The sequence below is a fragment of the Strix uralensis genome, chromosome 9 (assembly GCF_047716275.1).
Source record: "Strix uralensis isolate ZFMK-TIS-50842 chromosome 9, bStrUra1, whole genome shotgun sequence".
Classification (NCBI taxonomy): Eukaryota; Metazoa; Chordata; class Aves; order Strigiformes; family Strigidae; genus Strix; species Strix uralensis.
In genome coordinates, this window is record NC_133980.1 from 10,602,675 (window position 1) to 10,623,592 (window position 20,918).

At 39.9% G+C, this 20,918-nt stretch overlaps 1 protein-coding gene across 11 annotated transcripts in view; it reads right to left on the reverse strand.

The window, feature by feature from the left end:
* MCF2L2 (MCF.2 cell line derived transforming sequence-like 2) overlaps nt 1-20,918 on the reverse strand; it is a 187,060-nt gene that overhangs the window by 92,192 nt on the left and 73,950 nt on the right. For all 11 annotated transcript variants that reach the window (XM_074878598.1, XM_074878596.1, XM_074878601.1 and 8 more), the window contains 8 exons: nt 19,116-19,240; nt 17,431-17,545; nt 16,638-16,757; nt 15,143-15,334; nt 14,137-14,328; nt 13,573-13,750; nt 3,507-3,610; nt 51-139 (listed from right to left, as the gene is read on the reverse strand). In XM_074878598.1, the coding sequence (XP_074734699.1) occupies nt 51-139; nt 3,507-3,610; nt 13,573-13,750; nt 14,137-14,328; nt 15,143-15,334; nt 16,638-16,757; nt 17,431-17,545; nt 19,116-19,240 (1,115 nt within the window). The remainder of the gene's footprint in view (nt 1-50; nt 140-3,506; nt 3,611-13,572; nt 13,751-14,136; nt 14,329-15,142; nt 15,335-16,637; nt 16,758-17,430; nt 17,546-19,115; nt 19,241-20,918) is intronic.

Sequence of the window (20,918 nt, forward strand, 5' to 3'; positions counted from 1 at the left end):
TTACATTCTAAGAACAAAAAAATTGCACTGGCTCATGCGTGCAGCCTTACCTCCTCCTCGTTGACAAGTTCTCATCACTTTCACTCATCACCAGGACTCTGCTAGATCCTCCTTGACTAGCTTCATGCATCACTTCAATCTGAATAAAAAGGACACATTAAAAGTGAAAATACTTAATTGCTGATGCTCTTATTTAGAGAATTTTAACTCTTTAAAAGAATAAAAACCAGATCCTCCCTAGACTAGTAAATCACTGGGCAAGTTAAAATAATTGAATTCTATATATGCAGGTTGTAAATCAAGAATGCATTTGCTCAGTACTGGCATGGGAGGCATTCTTGACTCCAGGTAGTCTTCATGATCTTTTACCATAGAAGGTGAATTAGCTCCTTATGTAGATAATTACAGGCATAACAGTCTGTTCCTTAGACTCTGAAATACAATTTTTTGATTGTTTGTTTGTTTGTTTCCTGCCTGAAGCCAACCCAAAAACTTAACATTTTCAGAGTTCTTTGTACAGTGCCATATGGAGAAGTCTAGGGAATCCATCTTGTGCCTCTGAGAAGTGTCTTTGCACTAGTAACACTATATGTAAGACAGCGCATACCCTCAATTACTGAGAACAGTATATGCGCAAGGGCTGTCCCCAGGTTGAAATGGACTGGGGCTTTTTGTAGTATTTTGATAATATTAACCTACTTCCTTGTCCAGTCTTGCAGAGTTGGATCACTTCAAGTGTGCTCCAGGCAAGTTCTAAGCAGGCTTTTACTCCTTTTTGCCTGCAGCCTTGAAAGTATCAAGCACTATTTGGGCTTACTCAAAGGCAATCCCTTCAAATTCAGTAAAACAACTCAGCTGCTGAGTCTGCAGTTAATCCCAGTCAATATCTAAACTCTGGTAGAGTCTTTTAAGTTCTTGATAACTTTAGTTTTTAAGGGCTGATTCTGGGGAAAAGAAAAAGCAGTGGCCTGTCTTATATGCTGTATAGCTAAATTATTTAGCTGGTTGGTGATGATGGTGGACTCCATTAATAAACTATCCTCACTTGAACTATTATCAGAACAAATAAAATACAAATAAACTTTATAGCAACAGTGGGAGGGAAGGAGAGTGAGAGATAATTTGCACTGTAGTCTTGGAAAGTAGATTTAAAAATGAATGAATGGATTATAAAGCCTATACCACGTTGTTGCATATACCTAACTATGTGAGAGAAATGCAACTGATTACCTGCATTGCTGATGAGAATAATTCCAAAGTGACTTTCTGTGAAATTAGACAAAGGTGAGACCAGCTGTATGTTCCTTCTGATAACTAGATTTTATTCTGTGTTTATTGCTGAAGTTATAGGCTGTTTTGGCCATTTCAGAAAACGGACTGAATTTAATTTTTGTTTTTCAGCATTAGGGAAATAAAGGTCAAATGTATGAGGAAGTCAGGGGTATGGATAGCAGAAGAGTTGGGTTGAAGTAGCTTGCATTATATGAAAAGTTAAAATTAAATAATAGAGTTGTGCCAGGTAGACACGATGCATTTTTAGTTTTCTGTGCCTCAGGGTAACACTATTCCTCCCCTTCTCCCCCCTAACTATTCCCATCTCCCCCAGAAAAAAACAAAACAAACAAAACCCCAAAACAACTAGTTCTGATCTGTGTGGAATTTATGTACTAACAGGATTAAACAGGATTTAGGCCAAAGTAGCACATCCATGTGTGGCTGTTACTGGTGTAAGAAGTGCTAATGTAAGAGTTTCATTCTGTGAATTACTCATTAAAAATCAGAAAGTCCAAAATGCTTCTTTTAAAAATACTTCCAATAATAATGGACTAAACTGGAAAAGACCCAAAGAACTTTCATCATAAAATTTGATCTATGTTATTGGCTATGTTCTCATATAGAGCTCACCTTTAAATATCACCTTTAAAATAACTAATGAACTATGAAAAAGTTAACAATCGCAACTCCAAGGGCTAGTGTGTCATCTCCTTTCCCTGGTAAATAACCTAATTTAGGTTGCGGTATTTCTTTCCCCCAGAGATGTACTTATTCCCTTCCTCCTTTTCTGCCCCCAAAGTGCTGAACAGTGTGAAATAGGCTACTTGCTGTTTTCCTCACACTTCCATGAGGCAGCCAAATCAAGATAATACCTCTCCCACACTACTGAACTTTTTTTGCTATTCTTTTCTGAATATTAGTTGTAATATTTCCCTCAACACAGTCAGGGCCCTCTCATTTTTTTCTTTCTCAAAACATAACTTGTGGGGGTTTTTTACCATTCTAATGCTGTCCTAAAGAGCTAATATTATGAATCTTAATGCAGGGAACATGCAAGAGAATTATGGCAAAGGGATGTTATTATTTAAAAGATTGGGGGCAAATGGCACTGTATGTTTTGATTTTTCTTATTTTTGGTAGAATTGTAACTAAAGGGGGTGCTGACAAAGTTACGAAACATTTGTGCACAGACCCTTCAGAATACAACTTAAGTGGTGGTACTTCTGTCTCTTTCACAGGGATATTTTACATGGTCTAAACCCAAACATTTTAAAGCCAAATGAGGCATTACTTGAATTTGACAGGAAAAAAAAACAGTCTGGTCTCTGAAAGCAGCTATTTCAGCTAGCCTGGGCAAATTAAAAGTTTCAGGTTGTAGCTGCACTTCATCTTAGTTACAGGAATTGCAGATGAATGAAGTTTCTGGATCCTCCTGTTTCCAGTCTTAAAATACTCAAGGAAGGCCAAAAGCCTGTCTTGAGAGCTTGTTATCCCAGTCAGTTTCTACAGCTGAAACAAAAGACTCTGTGGTAAGGGCTGGGCTTTTAAATGCTGCCAGGCTTGGCAATAGGGAAGAAAGGATAAGGATGGTCAAAGAGCCCTAAACAGAATCTTGCTGCAGAAACAATAATGCAACAAATCTCATCATAGAGATGCAAAAGCAAAATACATTTCTCTGAACAATACTTGCCCATGCAGCAACAGGTAACAGTGGAATTTTTCTTTATTTTTTTGGTTGGTTGGTTGATTTTTAAGTATTAAATGTCTAGTCTTTCCTCCTTTACGTAGAAACTACCCTTAGAAAATATTTAAATGAGAAAAACCATATAACTTTGTAAAATAGTGAACATAACACATCGTAACTTCAGATGAGCTGGAATAAGATTCTAGTTTTAGAAACAAAAGAGTTCATAAGCTATAAGGAAGGACGGGCATTTTGGATGCACTTTAATGTATTATTGTTGGACATTCCCTCCACATTTCCCCTTTTGTCCTTTGAAAATGATTTCTACTTTAGTGTAACTTGGTTTTCCATGCACGTGAAGCATAAATCTTTCTTAACACTGTCATCTGAGTAACTTTCAAACTGCAACATGAAGTGTAACAAAAAAAATTGCTTAGAGTTGGCTTAAAAAATTTAACGTTTACAAGTATAAATATGTAAACCCATATTTATATTGTCTTGAGTTCTCTCACAGTATGGGATGGCCCCAAAACACAGATACTCCTACCTTAATTCCACCTTTAGTCTTCTTAATGTTTTTCTTTTTTGATAACTCTACTTCAGAAATGGACTTTGGAGGACAAGAAATTTCTGTGGACCGCCTGTTGGTAGCTGAAGGAGTCAAAAAGAATCTAACATTAGAAAATGTGTGCTAAAAGTTGAAATCCTACTTCCTAATAACAGTAATGAGCAAAGTTCCTGTCACATCAGTGGTAACTGAGATGTGGCTTAGAGAACTGAATTGTGGCTGGAGCGGTGAAGGGGATGGGCTATGTTGTTTGGTGCTCCACTGTGTCTTGAATTGGCACTTATGGCTCCATGCTGTAAGGAGTAATTTGGTTTGGCTTCCTCCCTGGCAAACATCTTTAGGGTAGCAGAGGTAAATGTTAGCCAGCTGTATCAACAGTTGGGTAATTTTCATGTGCATAGGTTTTCAGCTCAGGTGGTGTTATGTGTGTGGGTTCTGAAAGAAAGGAAATTTTGGTTCTGGTAATGGTTTGTTAATATCAGATTATAAGGTTTCATCACCATGTGTGTAATGACATACATTTCAATTATTTCAGGATATGCTCTGTGTATCAGGTTTGTTGGGCCTTGCAGGCTCTGTAAACCACAGTTGACCATGAGCTCTCCGATGCTACTAGAAAATCATCCTTAGCAATTTAACCACTTATCCTGAGACTGCTGTCCAAACAAGAGGTTTAGAATGAACTGTAAGAAGGGGAGTCATACATTTGGCTTGAGTGTAAAATCATCTCATTGTTACAGCTTGGATCTTTGTTTTAAATTGATAATGAGTTCACAGTGTATGTTATATAAGTACGAGACAAACAGTGCTCTCCTTTTTCTTAGCTGCTGAATTGATATAGGCAACCAGGCATGTCATGGTAAAAACAAATATGAATACTAGATAAAATGATGAAAGAATCTGGGTCAGGCAACAGAGAACAAAACTGTTGTAATTCTGAGATTAGGTCCTTTTTGGTTTTATTCTGGGAAAATTTTCTAATTGAACAAGAACTTTTCCAAAAATAAAAGCTGGTGTTTTCAAGTTTCAAATGTTCTGTTTAAAATGGTTTCACCAAGTTTAATGTTTTGATGTGTTGAGACTCTTGGTTGTCAGTAATAACTTTTTATTCTTCTGTGGGAGAAGCTGAGGGATGTAATAAAAAAGATGCAGACATCTTTGAATGGGGAGGATATTGACAGATTTTCCAATGCCCTTGTCATTAAAAAAAAAAAAAAGCATAGAAACACCCCAAATTTATATGGTATTAAAAAGAGTGTATCAGTTTCATAGACAGTAATAACATAAGCTGACACTTCTACCCTGTGTCTTTTCAACTGCCTTATCATGCAGCTGGAAAGAGAATTAATTAAAGCAGCTTCTCTCCAACTCTTTCCTAAATCTTCCTGTTTTTATTCCATGCTGAATGACACAAGGACTTGGCAATGTCCATTTCATGCCTATTACTTTCTCACAATAACTCCATATTAGAAAGTTTCTTCAATGGAACAGCAAAGTCTGGCAACCACCAGCAGCTATAATCAACGGGTAGAAGATTCTTGTGGTTCCCAGGACTGAGCTGAAATGCAAATGTCGAGACTATTTGGTTCTTCCATCACACTCTTTCAGAATATACAGCAGGGGATTTGTTTTGGTTTTGAGTACTACTTTCAACAGATGTCTTTTTCCCATCTCCAAGAAAGCTCTCCATGAAGTAGTAATTGTTCTCTCACCCCAAAAGTGGTGTACTGACATTTTGAAACCAAGGGGAAAAAAAAGGCAAGATGCAGCAAATACAAGCTATTTAAGTCAAAGTTTTTCATAACTTTCTAAATCTACAGAGGCGATGATTTCTACCATTGGTAAAACCAGAATACCAACCTTTATCACCTATTTTATGAATTTTCAAACAGGCTCTTTTATGTTTTTCCCCATGAATCCCTGAGTAAAGAGGTTACAGACATCAACAAATTCACTCTTTTCCATTGTAATGCATCCTGAAGATTCTATTTAGCTTTAAATTCTCATCTACCACCATCTTGACATGATGCCAGCTGTGATCACACTGAACAATATTCTTTCCTGCAGTTTCTCACAGCTATATATTATTTTTAACTTGTCAAATCAGCATTAAAAAAAATAAGACTTGATTACAAAAATTCTGATTCAATTAAAGGAAACCAAGACATTGTTTCATACTCTTCCCCGCACACTTACCAGGCACTCCTGAGTACCCTAGATATGCTGCCAGTGTCCAGTTGCGCTATCTAAATCTGAGTTCAGTCCATTGGATTGCTCTACAAAGCTAATCCCCAAGTTTTATATCTACTGGATATGTTATTAAAAGGAATGGAAGCAAAGCAGGTAACTTACAGGTAACATGAGAACTTTTACTTAGAACAGCGTAGTCAGCAATACCAAGTTGTTTGACCTATTCATTAATCAGAAAACTTTCTGGCTTGAAGGTACGGTTGATATTGGTATGAAAATCCTGGCTGAAAACTAAAACAGTTATGACTTTGATGTCTGGATCACAGCTTACAAACTCAGACAGCTCCAGGTGATCCAGGAAAGAGAGCACTGGATAGTTTAAGTGAAAGGTGACACATTCACAAAAAGCCCAAGTGCAGATGCTCCTTCATCTAGCAGCAAATTGCTCAGGTCAGTTTACTAGCTTAGTCTCGGCTTCATCTGTATGACCTGTCTCAGAAAGAAGGAGGCAGATACAAGATAAGAAAGCAGTCAAATCTAACTGCTTATATTTTAGGGGTGAATTTGTTTCAGATTGACACAGCAAACTTTCCCCTTCCAATCTGACCCTGAAATGAATTGAAAACAGGAAGCAATCTGTTTTCGGTTATGTTCCAGACTATTTTTGAATTATTGACTGCCCCATATTCAGAGACTGCTGCATGTCACACTACATTTAAGTAGTTTGTGGAGCAATTTGGAAAGAAACAGCCCAAATACCTGCCAATTATTATTGCACTAATTACTGTGGAACTGGAAATATTTTATAAGGGAAACTCCCGTATAAAATTCAGTACAGTTGGCTGTTTCAAGGTCGTTACTGGACTGTACCGCTGAGGAAGCTGAAACTAACAGTGTTCAGCTGCCTACTGAAAGAACAAAGGCACAGGAACAAAAGAAAACTATACCTATCCATAAACAATCTAAGGTCTCAATGGTTTCAAGGTTGTTTTCATCCTGTTGTTTCACAGTACTCCCCTGGATAATGAGTAATGAAGATTTCCTTTTGAACTCATTAATATTTTAAATTGCTTGATGCTCCTTTTAAAGCAAATATTGTTAAAGGGCATTGTATGCAGAGGTAAACATTTTATTTCAAGAATATTTACAGTAGAGCAGGGTTTGGGTCTATCACTTGCATTCACCTGGAGCACCACTGTGCTTTTCCTATGGGGCTTTAGTACTGCTTAGTTTTTTATGATAAATATGGAATTACTGTTTTATTACCTAGCCTACAGCAAATGGCAATGTGGGCTGTACTGTCCCTAAAGCTGCCAGGAAAGGAGACAGACTCCTGTGTTCAATGTTGCTTTGCAGTCTCTCCAGCACTCCAGGACTGAAATAAATTCAGTGAGGACAACTTGCTGTGCTGCTTGTGAGGAAAGGCTGTGGTTTCACCCATTTCCCCATCCCACTCCTGTGTGGCAGGGTACAAGTACCATCTGTCAGGTGTTCATCTCATGGGGGGGGGGGGGGCTCTTCATCACACAATGAGGCACAACCAAAACTGTGTGCAACTCCCAGGTGCTCAGAGACAGGTGGATTAGTCCACTTGGATAACTGGCCTCAAGTTTGCTCCTGCTACAGTAAATGTAACTCATTAGCTAGCAAGAGACACAGACTCTGTAGTCGAGGGTTACGCAGCACTTGTAAGACATTCAAAGCCCCCCTCAAATAACTACCATGCTTTATCTTCAGGTCTTGTATGAATTTCTCAACCACATCCTTCCCTACCTGTTTTCTGTGGAAGAGTCTGTGTGTTCTCACTAATCACCTACAGCAGAATCACAGTCCTTTGGCAAGAACAGGCATGGAAACTAGTCTGCTAAACTGTTTATTGGGGCTTGCAGCTCATGCTGTCCCACAGGAACACGAATTTGAAGATAATTAATGACTTAATAGTTGTTTTAAATGCCAGTGATGACAAAACAGCATGCTTAGGCAGCTAAAGAAACAGCTAAGCATCTAAGGTTTATCATTTCATGGCTTAATACAGAAAGTATTTTCCATTCTTAGGCAACATAATCTATACTACTTTGCTCTAGCAAAATTGCCGTCAAGCCCCCTGAAAATCTGCCTGTATAAGAAGCATAAAGCAAGGCCGTTGTATGTAGAATATTATTCTACAGACACACTGCTTGGTTTCCTCAGACTTGCCCAAGTGTGATAGCAGCCCTACTGCCACAAAATTGAAAGCATCTTTTCCTTTTCTCTACTTTGTTTATAGAAGTATCTTGAACTATAGAAACTGGTGGTTTCCCAAAACCATTAATGAAAATCATATGCATCATCTTTTCTGAGTCAGCTAATCTCTCTGCAGCCTCACATCTCCTGCACACATCCCCAGACTTTTGCAAGACATTCTTCTTTTATCCTCTATCCAGATGTTACTAGTTAGTGAGTGTTACGCATTAGTGACTGTGAGGAACGCTGGAATGGATCCAATGAGCAGTCGTACACATTTAACTGAGATGGAACCAGTTTAAGTTTTAGTATTTAAAGAACTGAAAAGGCTCCAGCTGTGTTCCCCCATATGAATTTCATGTTCCAAGTTGGCCTTCTAAGATGCTTGTAGGGCGAGTCATGGATTTTGTATGTGCAATGTGCTGTTAAACATGTTATTTGCTTAATGAGCTCACAGAAATTTTGATATCTCTGCTCCTGTATTTCACATTTATGTTGCACACAAAGAAATCCCTAGGTGAGTATGTTATAGTATTTAGAAGACAGGAGATGCCAGAAGCAAAGTTACATGTGCAACCCTATTTTGCCCCTTTGCTGCTGAGGCATCTTGGTCCACCCTCTCTAAGAGTCCTGGCCTCATTCAGTGCATGGAATCAAAACCACTTAATTCATGAGCAGCTATTCATTATTCTGATTTATCTGTATTTCTCGGTGGGGGCCCAGAGCCTTACTATCCATATGCTATTTCAATCCCTGCTCTGAAAATAATTGTGGTTTTGCTAATGGTCGTTTTTACAATTCAAGTGCTTCATAAATATTTACTGAGCTGTTTTCACAACACTTCTCGGACGTAACAGGCTGTTATCAACCACACTGAGATCTCTGAGTTCCATAGATAAAGATCAAAAGAGAATACACTACTTTGGGAGACCAACTTGACATTTTTAGAACTGAATTTTCAGGTTACCGAGTATTATATGCCACTTCACACGTTCAAGAGCACATGCCCTGCCCAGTAGTTCTGATTTCAGTCTTCCACTGCTCTTTCAATGTAGATGTCTTCATACAGTTGCACAAGTTATTAAAAACAAATCCCCCCAAACTGCACTAAATTGAATCACATTAACACCCATATGGGTTTTTAACAGGGTTGAAACCTTTACACCTACAGCACCAGCTTCTCTTTCCCATGTCAGCACGAGTAAAAGCAGCAGTAAGTAGTCACAGTTTCAGGGGTGACTCCAGAAAACCCAACTGGTACAGTTCTCCCTTTCCTCCCAACCTCTGGCCACAGGCTTCTGTCTCCCTTTTTGGCAGCATTGCTGTTCATGGGATTGGATGATGATGAGCTGAACTAGCCAAAACAAAACAAAAAAACCCCCCACAGTGACAGTTCCCTCCTTTGTTCCCACTAGTTATGGGACCATAAGTACTGAGGGAAAGCAGTCACAAACAAACTGCTGTGCAGGGCAAAGAGGAGAGGAGAAGGGGAGACAGTGACAGCCCTGCATTAAGAAGGACTTAAGCTGCTGCCAGATCATACTGCAAGGAAACAAACAGTGCAGGGAATAAGGAACATATTTTGTCTCAGGGTTCCGAAGATTTTTGCTGACAACAAAGAAAATGAGACTGTAGGAGCCAAACTGTAGCAAGTTCATACATAATGAACGTGTATGTACTGAGATTTTTTTTTTTTCCCCAAGTGTTTATAATTCTGCCAAGTCTGGACGCTTTAGAAAGGGACGAAACTCTTTTGTACTGTCCTGTTGAAGCTCTTGCCACGAAGGTAACTAAAGCAAGACAATTTTCCTAGCCTTGTTCACTGAGATGGCCAAATCATTTTTAACTGAAATTTTCCAAGAAAGTGTCAGGCTGAAGAAGATAGCCTTTGGGAAAGTTTCATTTCCAAGAGCCAGAGTTTGGGAGAATTACAAGCAAATTAAAATAGAGAAATGCTAACTACAGTCATCTCTAATAGTTTATATTATCCTTCACAGTTCTGTGGCTTAGCCCTGTGTGCCTGACAGCCTATAGGCAATGCTAGCCCGCACGGTTTGACTTTGTGGACCTATCCCAGTTCACTCCAGCTAAGGAGTTTTGTACAGAAACGCAGACCACAAATATGTAGTCAAATCATCAAAAATGATGCCCTCAGAAGTGAACTAGAGCAAAGGAATTTCCCCATTAAGTGCCACTTCTTTCCTCCCAACATATACAGGGACAAGTTTAGCCATTAGCAGTATTCAAGCAGCTTCCACTGGGAGTAAACAGAGTTCTCCTTGAAATAAAGTGTTATATATACACTACTTAAGTATTTTCAATGCATTTATTATAAAAGGGACAGCAGAGAGTTTTCTGCCTTTTCTGAGTTGATCTGTGAATAATATTTAAACAGATTTCCACAGCTAAAATGTGCACCAAGTCCAGCTGGCATAGACTTTTGAGCATCATAATTCCAGTACTAGTTTTTCAATGCTGAACAGGCCTGTCCCTGCAAAATTTACAAGTTCATTTGTGAAACCAAAAGCTTCAAGCAAAAATGGTATGAATTTAAAATTTTGTTTCAGAATTTCCAGACCCACAGAAAAGCACTGGGTGAGGTAGAGTTACAGTGCAGCTCTGAGTTGCCTTTCTGGCACTTCACTAAGCTAAAACTTTGCCAAGAGTTACCAGAGACCATAAGGACATAGACATAAGGAACTGTCACAGGTGTTTCCCTGATAGAAATCTGCCCTTTCTCTCATACATGGTGTCAGCTCTCTGCCTGTATGCACCTATGTGCATGTCCATGTAAAATGAAGAGTCTCACAGGAGGATTTCATGCCTGACCCTTCACATCTGTTAAGATTTTTCCATTAGCACCCTGAATTAGATTGAATTTTCCCTACCACTCCTTGTTAGGGAAATGAATAGTCAGCAAGTAAAAACAAAATGTATTCTGGAACAAACGTAACTTTTTTCCTTTCACAGACAACTATTGCAATGCTGCCATGGTATTGTTACATTTGCTGCCTGGGAACAAAAGCCTTTCTTTCTGGTCTTCTGTTTACCACATTTTATTGCCTTTGTCTGCCTTTGTATTTTACACAGACTAGGAACATGGTTTTTCCCTGTTGCCATATTCTATTTTGCAAGCTTTCAGAAATATTCAGGTGTGTCCTGGGTAACAAATAACAATGAGTTACAGTATCTGTTTCAAGAAGGTGCTCTTTTAGCCTCTCTCATTTTTCCAAGATGGTGCTCAATAAATTCTCCCCAAACATAAATGCTGATACTGACTGATCCTGTCAATGAGAAGAAAGGGCAGAGGAAAGTCCAAAAGAGGGTAGCTTCAACATGAGCAGAATTTCACAGCCTCATTTTCAAGGCTTGGAATAGGACTCAGTATCCCTCTCTTTAGGCTCAGCCACATTTCAGACTCAGACTGTGAAACCCCTTGGTGAATCACAGTTTATCTGTGCTTTGGTTTTCTTTCTGAAAAAAAGAAGTTAAAATACTTAACAGTACTTGCCAAGTGCTTTGGCAGTCTGAGGGAAAGGGCACTCCGGAAATTCGAAGTATAACTCTTTGTAGTGGACAGTATGATAATACCCAAAGGATGCCATTACACAGTATATGTAAATATACATGTACTGTTCAGGGCAGTTAAAGTAACTGGTTTTAAGCCCCAGAATAAGCTGTAGATAGTCAGGGACTTCTGTTTCTTTGTACAGAGGTACTTTAGGTCAATCATATTCAGGCACACAGAATCTGAATAAGATGATACAGTCTGCTTCTTGTCGTCTGAACAGGACTGGGTTGCGCTTTGCATCTCCTCACAGAACAACTAGAGTAACATTTTAAAATAAATTTCATCCACTTATTAATTTGCAACAGGACATCAGAGGCTAATCCTTATCACACAGTTATCCTGTGTTGTGTAACACGGAACTGCAATGCAAGGGTCAGAGCAAGGGAGCATCTCATGATTTTCTGTGAAAAAGCTGACAGTATTGGATTGGCTGTACGAACAAGAATCAAAACTTAAAGCATTGTCATTTATATACTATTCCTTAAGGTTCTACCTATACCAAAAGTTTAATTAAAAAAATCTGCAAGTGCTCTAAAATGACAAGAAAGAAGTTCAAGAAACACAGACTGCATGCATAAACAGAAATGCAAGACACACTTAGCCTGGAGTTTCACAATAGGTGAAAGCCATTCTAAAACTGTAGTACCACTAACAGGGACTAACTAGCTCTGACCCACTGACCCCATAACCCCATTTTTCCACAACTTCCTTTGCTTCAGCACTAGTGGCCATGTAGTGAACAATCTGATCAACTTTGAAGTTAGTGGTGCTTTGAGCAGGTGATGGTGCTATGTGATCTCCAAAGCTCCCTGCATTTTTGTAACTCGGGCAATGGAAAACTAACTACTACATTTTTGCAGTCAGTTCATTGAGTTGTCAAGTTAAATCACAACTCATACAGCTAATTGACTGCCAACAACAGTGCAGGAGGAGAATACATTGGCTGGAGGATGTGTGGGTAGCAGAGCAGACCAGGACCTCTTCAAAGGCATTGTGGTCTCAGCTTGCCTTAAGCCAATAGTGAAGCTGAAACTTGAGGTTGCAACTGTATTGTTAAGAACACTGCTAGCATGGTTTGGGGGAAAAAAGTACAGATGTCAAACCAACATGGTAACTGGAAGAAGATGATCTTCCATGGTAAGAAAGGATGAGTGTTGGGGAGCAGTGGAGAACAACAACAGGGACATTTGTGTGACCTTGTGATAGTATGCCTAGAAAGCAAAACGGTCAGGCTACTGGCCATCCTAATCTTCCCGTTGAGAAAACAAAGTTTACTGTATGCGCTTCAGGCAAACCAGTTTTTTTCAAGGCTTTTTGCTAAAGCTTCCCCTTTTAAAAAGCCCTAAGGTTCCATTTTTAAATTTCTTACAAGCATCTCTGCTGTAAAGGGAAAACCCCTTCCTGCCACCAAGTACAGGGTAGCTGGTCTCCAAGATGCGCTGTTTCAAATTAGCTTCACCCATGTTCTTTTATCAGAAAATACCTATCTTGGTTAAAGGCACATGCTAACCTCAAATCAGGACCTTTCAGTAAATTCCAAACAGAAGCAATGTTCAACTTTTATAGTTAGTAGAGGACAACACTAGAAAGTGAATAAACAGTTATATAGAGGGAAAAAACAAAAATTGCACAAATGAGTCAGTGTCGCTAATGAACACTTAGCCTTTGCAAGGATCTGATTGAAACTCGAAGAATTGTGACCTTTTAAATTCAAACATTCATATTACAGTATATGCAATGTGAAAGAGGTTCTCACGCTTACTTTGCACGCTTGCAGTAACTAGCCTGGTTTGGGTGTTCAAGAATTAGTCACGTAAGACTTACTGAGAAACAGTATAGAAATGTACTCTGTAGATTAGACCTAGGAAGGGAAGCCCAAATTTTTTTGATTCACCCTTGTTTGTATGCTTGCAGTGACAGATATTTCATGTTCATTTTTAACAGCTGGGCCTACAAGGCTGACACTGAACAATGCAAGTCTTCATTCTGATAACAAAAATTACACATGACCGTGTGGACAAAACATAGGTGTGTATCTGAAAGCAGCTGTTCATGGCCTACCTACTCCTGCTGGTCTGGTAATCTTTGGTGATGCTCGCTTTGGGGAAGATTCAGGATGTGGGGCAACAGGTTGTACTGGCCGGGTCTGTTTGGCTGCCAGCTTCTTCAGACTTACTTGCCTCTTGTCAAACATTTCTTGTACATCTTCTAGTTTTTGTAGAATTCTTTGGGCATTGGCCTAAGCAAAGAAAAGTCAAACAACAGATGGTTGTTAGTGCCGGACTGAGCAAGTTAAAAAAGGACTTCTGTTACCCAGACTCAGACTAGAGCTGAAGATCATAGTGTGCTGCAGTTAAGGCAACCCAGCCCATGCACTCACCAAGTAAGACATGGTGACTCATGCAGTCTTTCTAGCACTACTCTGAAGAAAATCACGTATGTGTTCCATGACTACTCATCTGAGTAAAACTTACTGCCCCATGTGCTCACCTCTGTGCCCTTTTGGTGTAGGGCAAGAGGCATATTTGAGCAGATTCAAACATATAGCCCAGTACACTCTCATGTACAAGGTAATTTGTAATTTTGAAATTCTAAGTGACTGCATGCACATTTGAGGGGTTTTACCTTTATTTCAGGGGTGAGGATCATGTCAAACTGATTGTAGAACTCCTTCGGGTTAGAGAGCTGGTGTTCCTTAGCTGTTACCAGGAACTTCTCAATTTCAACGAGTGCAGTTTCAGCTCCCTCTTGTGACTGGCACTTGTCCACAGCTTGGGAAGCTAAGAGGTAGATTCCAGCTTCACACCATTGGCTTGCCTTTAAAGAAAAATGGGGCAAGAAGGACTCCATCATCACTGACAGTCCATGTTGTGAAGTGTTGCTTTTGCTCCATGAAATATGGATTTGCCTTAACATGTCACTAAAGGGAATGAATGTTACTTTGTAGCACCCAACAGTTCCTGGCCTCAAGTCACTCTACCTAGATATATAGAACAATAGCAAGTTTAGCTCTCGTGGCCTAGATGGTCCAGTAACATGTACAATAATAATATTCCAAGCAAAGAGGAAAAGTGCTACTGTGGTTGCTGCAAACAAAATCTGTCCGCTGTACTACCTCATTTCGGTTGTTCAGTCACACAATAATCTAGAAACCAAAACAAATACTTGAACCATATCAAAATGCTCCAAAACCTCTTAGGCCTATAAAACTCAGTTAAAAATACGCAGGTTTTTACGGTAAAATTTTGGTAATTCCTGTTTCAGATGAGTCTGGAATAGCATGCAGACATTCTTAAAGCATTTAGCTTCCTATTGTAGCTAGATCAGAGGAACTGAAAACAACTGAGCAAGCAGTAAACTGTTCATTTTTAAGCACTGGAATACATTTGGTTTTCATTTCAAATTTAGGCCTAGGGCAATTTTTTCTTAGTTTTATTTCCTACTTTTCATCATGTTAAGACCATAATTATGGGAAGCTACTGCTCCAATTTTTATAGTAACAGTTTCTGAATGAAATGGAGAAAAAAAAAGAATAAATACTTCTTCTCTTCATCCAAATTACCTGAGCTTATAAAAACATTAATTTTCAGTAGAACATTACCAGGGCTGTTATCTGAGAAGGTTAACTCACCTTATCTAACTGCTTATGCAGCTCAAGAGACTTTCCCAAAATATCATACTTTTTCTTGGTCTCATTAGTAAAGTCATCACAAATACGCCTGAGTTCAACACACTTTGGTCTAATGGAGTCAACTGCATAATGGTTGTTTTGGATGAGCTGTTCTCCATGGAGAGCTAGAGACTGGGCCTTCTCCAAAGGTTCCTGTAAAATTAATGAGAAAAAAATCCAAAGTTAGATCTTAAAATGACACGCATAATAAAGACAATCCATCTCTGTAATCCCTGCTGTAGCCTGGAAGTAAAGGTTTGGGATATTAATCTAGCTGATATGTCTTACTTTATATTTACATTGAAGACCAACTTTGTTGTCAGTGAGTATATTGAAACACAAGAGGTTCCATCTGAACATCAGGAAACAATTTTTTACTGTGAGGATGACCAAGCACTGGAACAGGTTGCCCAGAGAGGTTGTGGAGTCTCCCTCCTTGAAGATATTAAAAAGCTATTTGGACAACCTGTCCTCCTGGACAACCTGCTCTAGGTGGCCCTGCTTGAGCAGGGGTGTTGAACAAGATGACCTCCAGAGGTGTCTTCTATCCTTAATCATTCTGTGGTAACTATGATTCCGTGAGCGTATGCCGCCTTCTTTCTCACATACTGAGGACGTTCATTTTACAAGTTTTTTTCCCCTGCAAAGTTCCCAATAATCAAAAAAACCTGTATTTTTTTCCACTCACTAATTGCCAGGTTTATAATGCATTAGTTTATTTTGATTCCAAGATATATTATGGAAAACTCTTGGGATCCTACTGAGTACAATTCATAAGCTTAGTCACAATGGGATGAAGTTAGAGGTGGCTAACAGGAACAGAGCACACATCACTACCTTATGTGTGATGTGGACAATGGAAGGAAAATGCATGCTACTATAACTTTTATTCCTTTAGGCTTCTGCAGAAGGACTGTGCAAATATCACAGTATTTCTAAATCTTAATTCTATTCTTAAAGATATCATCAGCTTTTCCATTTGTTCATGTTCATCTTCCTCTGATTCAACTTACTTGTTTGTTCAACGCTTTCTAATAGTACTAAATGTGATGTATATCACAGCTGACCAGCTGATGGAATTACCAAGTCCAAATATCTGGAAAACAAAGATGTTTATTGGAGGCATGGGTGTTCCTCAAACTGCTATGAGTTTGAATAGAATGGTCTTAAAAAGTTATCTGGCCAAAGTAACCTGCTAAGTATTCTGAGTTTTTCAGGTTCCAAAGATGGACCTAACTTTCCTGGTTTGAAATACAGATTTTTGAACTGGATTCTAGCTTTCCAAGTAATGAACTGGAACTACTGGGTCTGAACAGCCCTGGCTTCTGGAAATTAGGATCTGAGTTTTGCAATTTAAAATGACTCATGAGAAAAGAGCAAGTGTGATGTAAGGACAGTGACAGGGAAGTGTCTAGATCATGTCTATAGCAGCTAGAATACTATATTGAGTGCAAACCTGTCCTTTCTCTTCCAGTTGTTTCTGTTCCCTTAGGAGGTGCTCCACTCGAGTCACGCTGTCTCCAATGTCAGCAAAACCTGCTTGTGCTTCCATGAGATTATCCAATGTCAGTTTTACCTAATAAACAACAACAAACATAAAACAGCAACAACAAAAGAAAAAAACAAAAAACCCCACCCAAACCCCCATCACAAGATACTCATAAAATTATAACAAACTATGGCTTCTGAACATTCACCTACATCTTTTAGAAGAGTCTGCATCTCAAGTTTAGTCTTTCAGCTCATTCCAAAATGGAAAAGCCAAGGAATAAGGCAACAATCAACTATTCTTCAAAGAGTTGCCCTGCTTCTCACTATTCAGGCCCACATGGTTGCGAAGATCTGTAACTCCAGAGTCTATATTAGTCCGGAATGTGTATTACTTCAGCCTCTGGGCTGACAGTTGGGCTTTCTGAATTTATTCCATTGACTCTGGTGGGATTGGAAACTTACCATCACAGAAGAAGTGATAATTAATAACATCACACGTAGATACAAAATGATTTATCAGGAAGTAGGTGCTTCACATTTTGGCCTAACAGGCTGGCATTTGCCTCACTCTGCCTTATTCAAAAGTTGTAAGATATCCGATAGCTGTCAAGAATTTAATTTCTGAATAACAATTTCCTATTTCATAATGAAGGGCTTCCCTCCCAACCTCCTTTTTGGATTGCCAGTGTACTCTAGGTATGGGTAAAGTTTGACCTTATTTACCAGAGAAGGCTAGACAGATTGAACAAATGAAATACCTCTCTAAAATCATGTTCAAAGTGTCGAAGCTGCAGGCATTGTTCTAGTTTTAAGTGATGCTTGGTCCAAAATTGATCAAAAGCCTTTTCTGTTTCATCCAACTGAGCCAACAACCTGTTAAGAAATTAGAATGAAAAGAACTTACTTATTACCTATAGTTAATTTCTTTTAAGTTACAGTAATTGATGGCAGAAAGCAGAGTAGGGAAATGGTGGCGAGCCTATGTAAGAAGGCTCCATGTCAACTTTCCCTTAAGCAAAAGAGAATAAAATTTGCAGTGGGCCAGGCAGGAGTGTGACTGATGAGTGACAACTACATGGATTCACTGAGGCAGTTGTAGTCCTGCCTCCTGACCTGCAACAGGAACACAGAGCTGTTCCATGCGCTGACAGACAAAGGCAGCTGTCTCTCCCTAGCTTCCACCCAATTCTTCAAAGATAATTCATCCCAGGCTAATGCAGTTTGAATATGATGCAATTATTATTTTAAGGAATGCTTAAAGCAGAACTCTACAACTTGTTCCTTTTCTTCACCCATCAGAAATAGGGAAGGGCTGAATCATTTTTCCCAGTTCATTAAAAACAATAGATGAGGAGCTCATAGTGCCTCCCATGGACATTGTTTCACTTTGTGTAAATGATGAAACATTTATTTGCAAAGAAATTAGTATCAAGGTGTCATACATCTTGACTAAAATGTCTGACACCAGACTAGTGAGTCATCGTCAGAGTCTCTCAATGATCTATTAATTGTATTACAAAGTAGAACACTTTGAACTGGGAAAAAAAAAGAAAATAAAGTCTTTTCTGAATATCCTATATTTCAATAGATGGGCACTCTTTGGTCAGGCAGAGGACCAGGTCTGATGTTCTACAAGCCCAGTGAGTGCTGGAATCATCAAGTTATTGGGGCAAACACCAATAGCTCCCTCCTGTTGCTCTCAAAAACAAAGTTCTGTTTTCAATCTATCCCTGAAAAACGTGTTTTTAATCAAAGCTAGTTGTTGAATTCAAGATGAATTCGCAAATTCCTTTGGGGTGACTGTTTAAAGGATTTTAAAGTATTCAGTGAAAAATATCAGCTCAGCTTTACTTTTGGCAGCTTTGTTCCTAGTGAATGCAGACACACTGAAACACTAGCATGGCATTTCTCTTTCCACTACATCACATGGCACAGCAGAAACTTCTACATGGTGACTAAAAGCTTTATGGTAATAACTAGCATTGCGGAAGGAATAGGGGTTTCTCTCTCTCTCTATGCAGCTGTGAAGGGGTATGTTTCAGAGTGTCATCTTCATCTGTTCCTCCCCCAGTGTTTCCACAGACACGCACAAGCACATACCCTCTCATCTCAATGGATTCAGATGCCACTTTCTAACCAAGCATAAAAGTTTGGAGAACACATATGTTATGGGGAAAGTAAGTTCTACATTAAATCTTCAGCCAGGTAGTTAGTGGTCTAACCAAAAATTACCAAGAAATTCAGGACTTGTTTGAACTTGCCTTGACAGTTTAATCAAATAACTTCCTCAAAACTAATCCCTTCTCTGAGTTACTTGTCCAATAAATCCTGAATAGCTGAACCAGGGGGAATTGATAACCTGCATATTTAAATAATTTAAATTACACTTGCATTTCTTAGGAATAAATTAGCAACTTGCACAAGGTAGTCTAGCTTCACTGACCTTTCTACTGTTGCCACATTTTCCAGTTCATCTGGACTGAGTTTGCTGTTGGCACTTCGGGTGACTGGCTCCCTAATGCATGTTAGTAGGGTGGCCCCCTGCTTCACAGCCAGTTTCAGTTCATCCTGAGGGAAAAAAAAAAGAAGCCAAACAAATTGTATGCACTTATTCTAACAATGCTCACATCTTGTAGATGGACAACGTAGATAGAATTGATAGAATTAAATCTGATGGAATTAATTCCGGCCAGGGACATCAAGGGCAACAAAAAAGGCTTTTACAGGTACATCAGTGATAAAAGGAAGATAAGGGAAATGCGGGCCCTCTCTGGAAGGAAAAGGGAGAGTTGGTCACCCAGGATATGGAAAAGGCTGAGGTACTCAACTTTTTTTGCCTCAGTCTTCACCAGCAAGGGTTCCAGCCACACTGTCCAAGACACAGAAGATAAAGGCGGGGACTGGAAGAATGAAGAAGCACCCATTGTAGGAGATCAGGTTTGAGACCATCTAAGGAACCTGAAGGTGCACAAGTCCATGGAACCTGATGAGATGCATCCACAGGTCCCAAGGGAACTGGTGGATGAAGAGACTAAGCCACTATCCATCATATTTGAGAAGTTGTGGCAGTCTGGTGAAGTTCTCACTGACTGGAAAAGGGGAAACATAACCACCATTTTTAAAAAGGGAAATAAAGAGGACCCTGGGAACTACAGGCCAGTCAGTCTCACCTGTAAGATCATGGAGTGGATCCTCCTGGAAAATATGCTAGGGCACATGGAAAATAAGGAGGTGATTGGTGACAGCCAACATGGCTTCACTGAGGGCAAAGCGTGCCTGGCAGATTTGGTGGACTTCTACGACAGGGTTACAGCGCTGGCGAACAATTGAAGAGCAACTGACATCATCTACCTGGACTTGTGCAAAGCTTCTGACACTGTCCCACACAACATCCTTGTCTCTAAATTGGAGAGACATGGGTTTGATGGATGGGTCAGAGTTGTGGTCAATGGCTTGATGTCAAAGTGGAGAGCAGTGACAAGTGGCATTCCTCAGGGGTCAGTGTTGGGACCAGTGCTGTTCAGCATCTTTGGGAACACGGACAGTGGGATCGAGTGCACCCTCAGCAAGTTCACCGACGACACCAAGCTGTGTGGTGCAGTTGATACGTTGGAGGGAAGGGATCCATCCAGAGGGACCTGGACAGGCTGGAGAGGTGGGCCTGTTCAAACCTCATGAAGTTTAACAAGGCCAAGTGCAAGGTCCTGCACATGGGTCAGGGCAATCCCAAGCACAAATACAGGCTGGGCGAAGAGCAGATTGAGAGCAGCCCAGCGGGGAAGGACTTGAGAGTGTTAGTGGATGGAAAACTGACTACGAGCCAGCAATGTGCAGTCGCAGCCCAGAAAGCCAACTGTATCCTGGGCTGCATCAAGAGAAGTGTGGTCAGCAGGTCAAGAGAGGTGACTGTCCCCCTCTGCTATGCTCTCATGAGACCCCACCGGCAGTACTAGAGTACCTGTCCCCCAACATAAGAAAGACACAGACCTGCTTGAGCAGGTCCAGAGGAGACCACAAAGATGATCAGGAGGCTGGAGCACCTCCCTTATGAGGACAGGCTGAGAGAGTTAGGGTTCTTCAGCCTGGAGAAGAGAAGGCTCCATGGAGACCTTCTAGTGGCCTTTTACTACTTAAAAGGGGCTACAGGAAGGCTGGGGAGGGACTCTTTATCAGGGGGTGTAGGGATAGGACGAGGAGCAACGGTTTTAAACTGAAAGAGGGGAGATTTAGATTAGATATAAGGAAT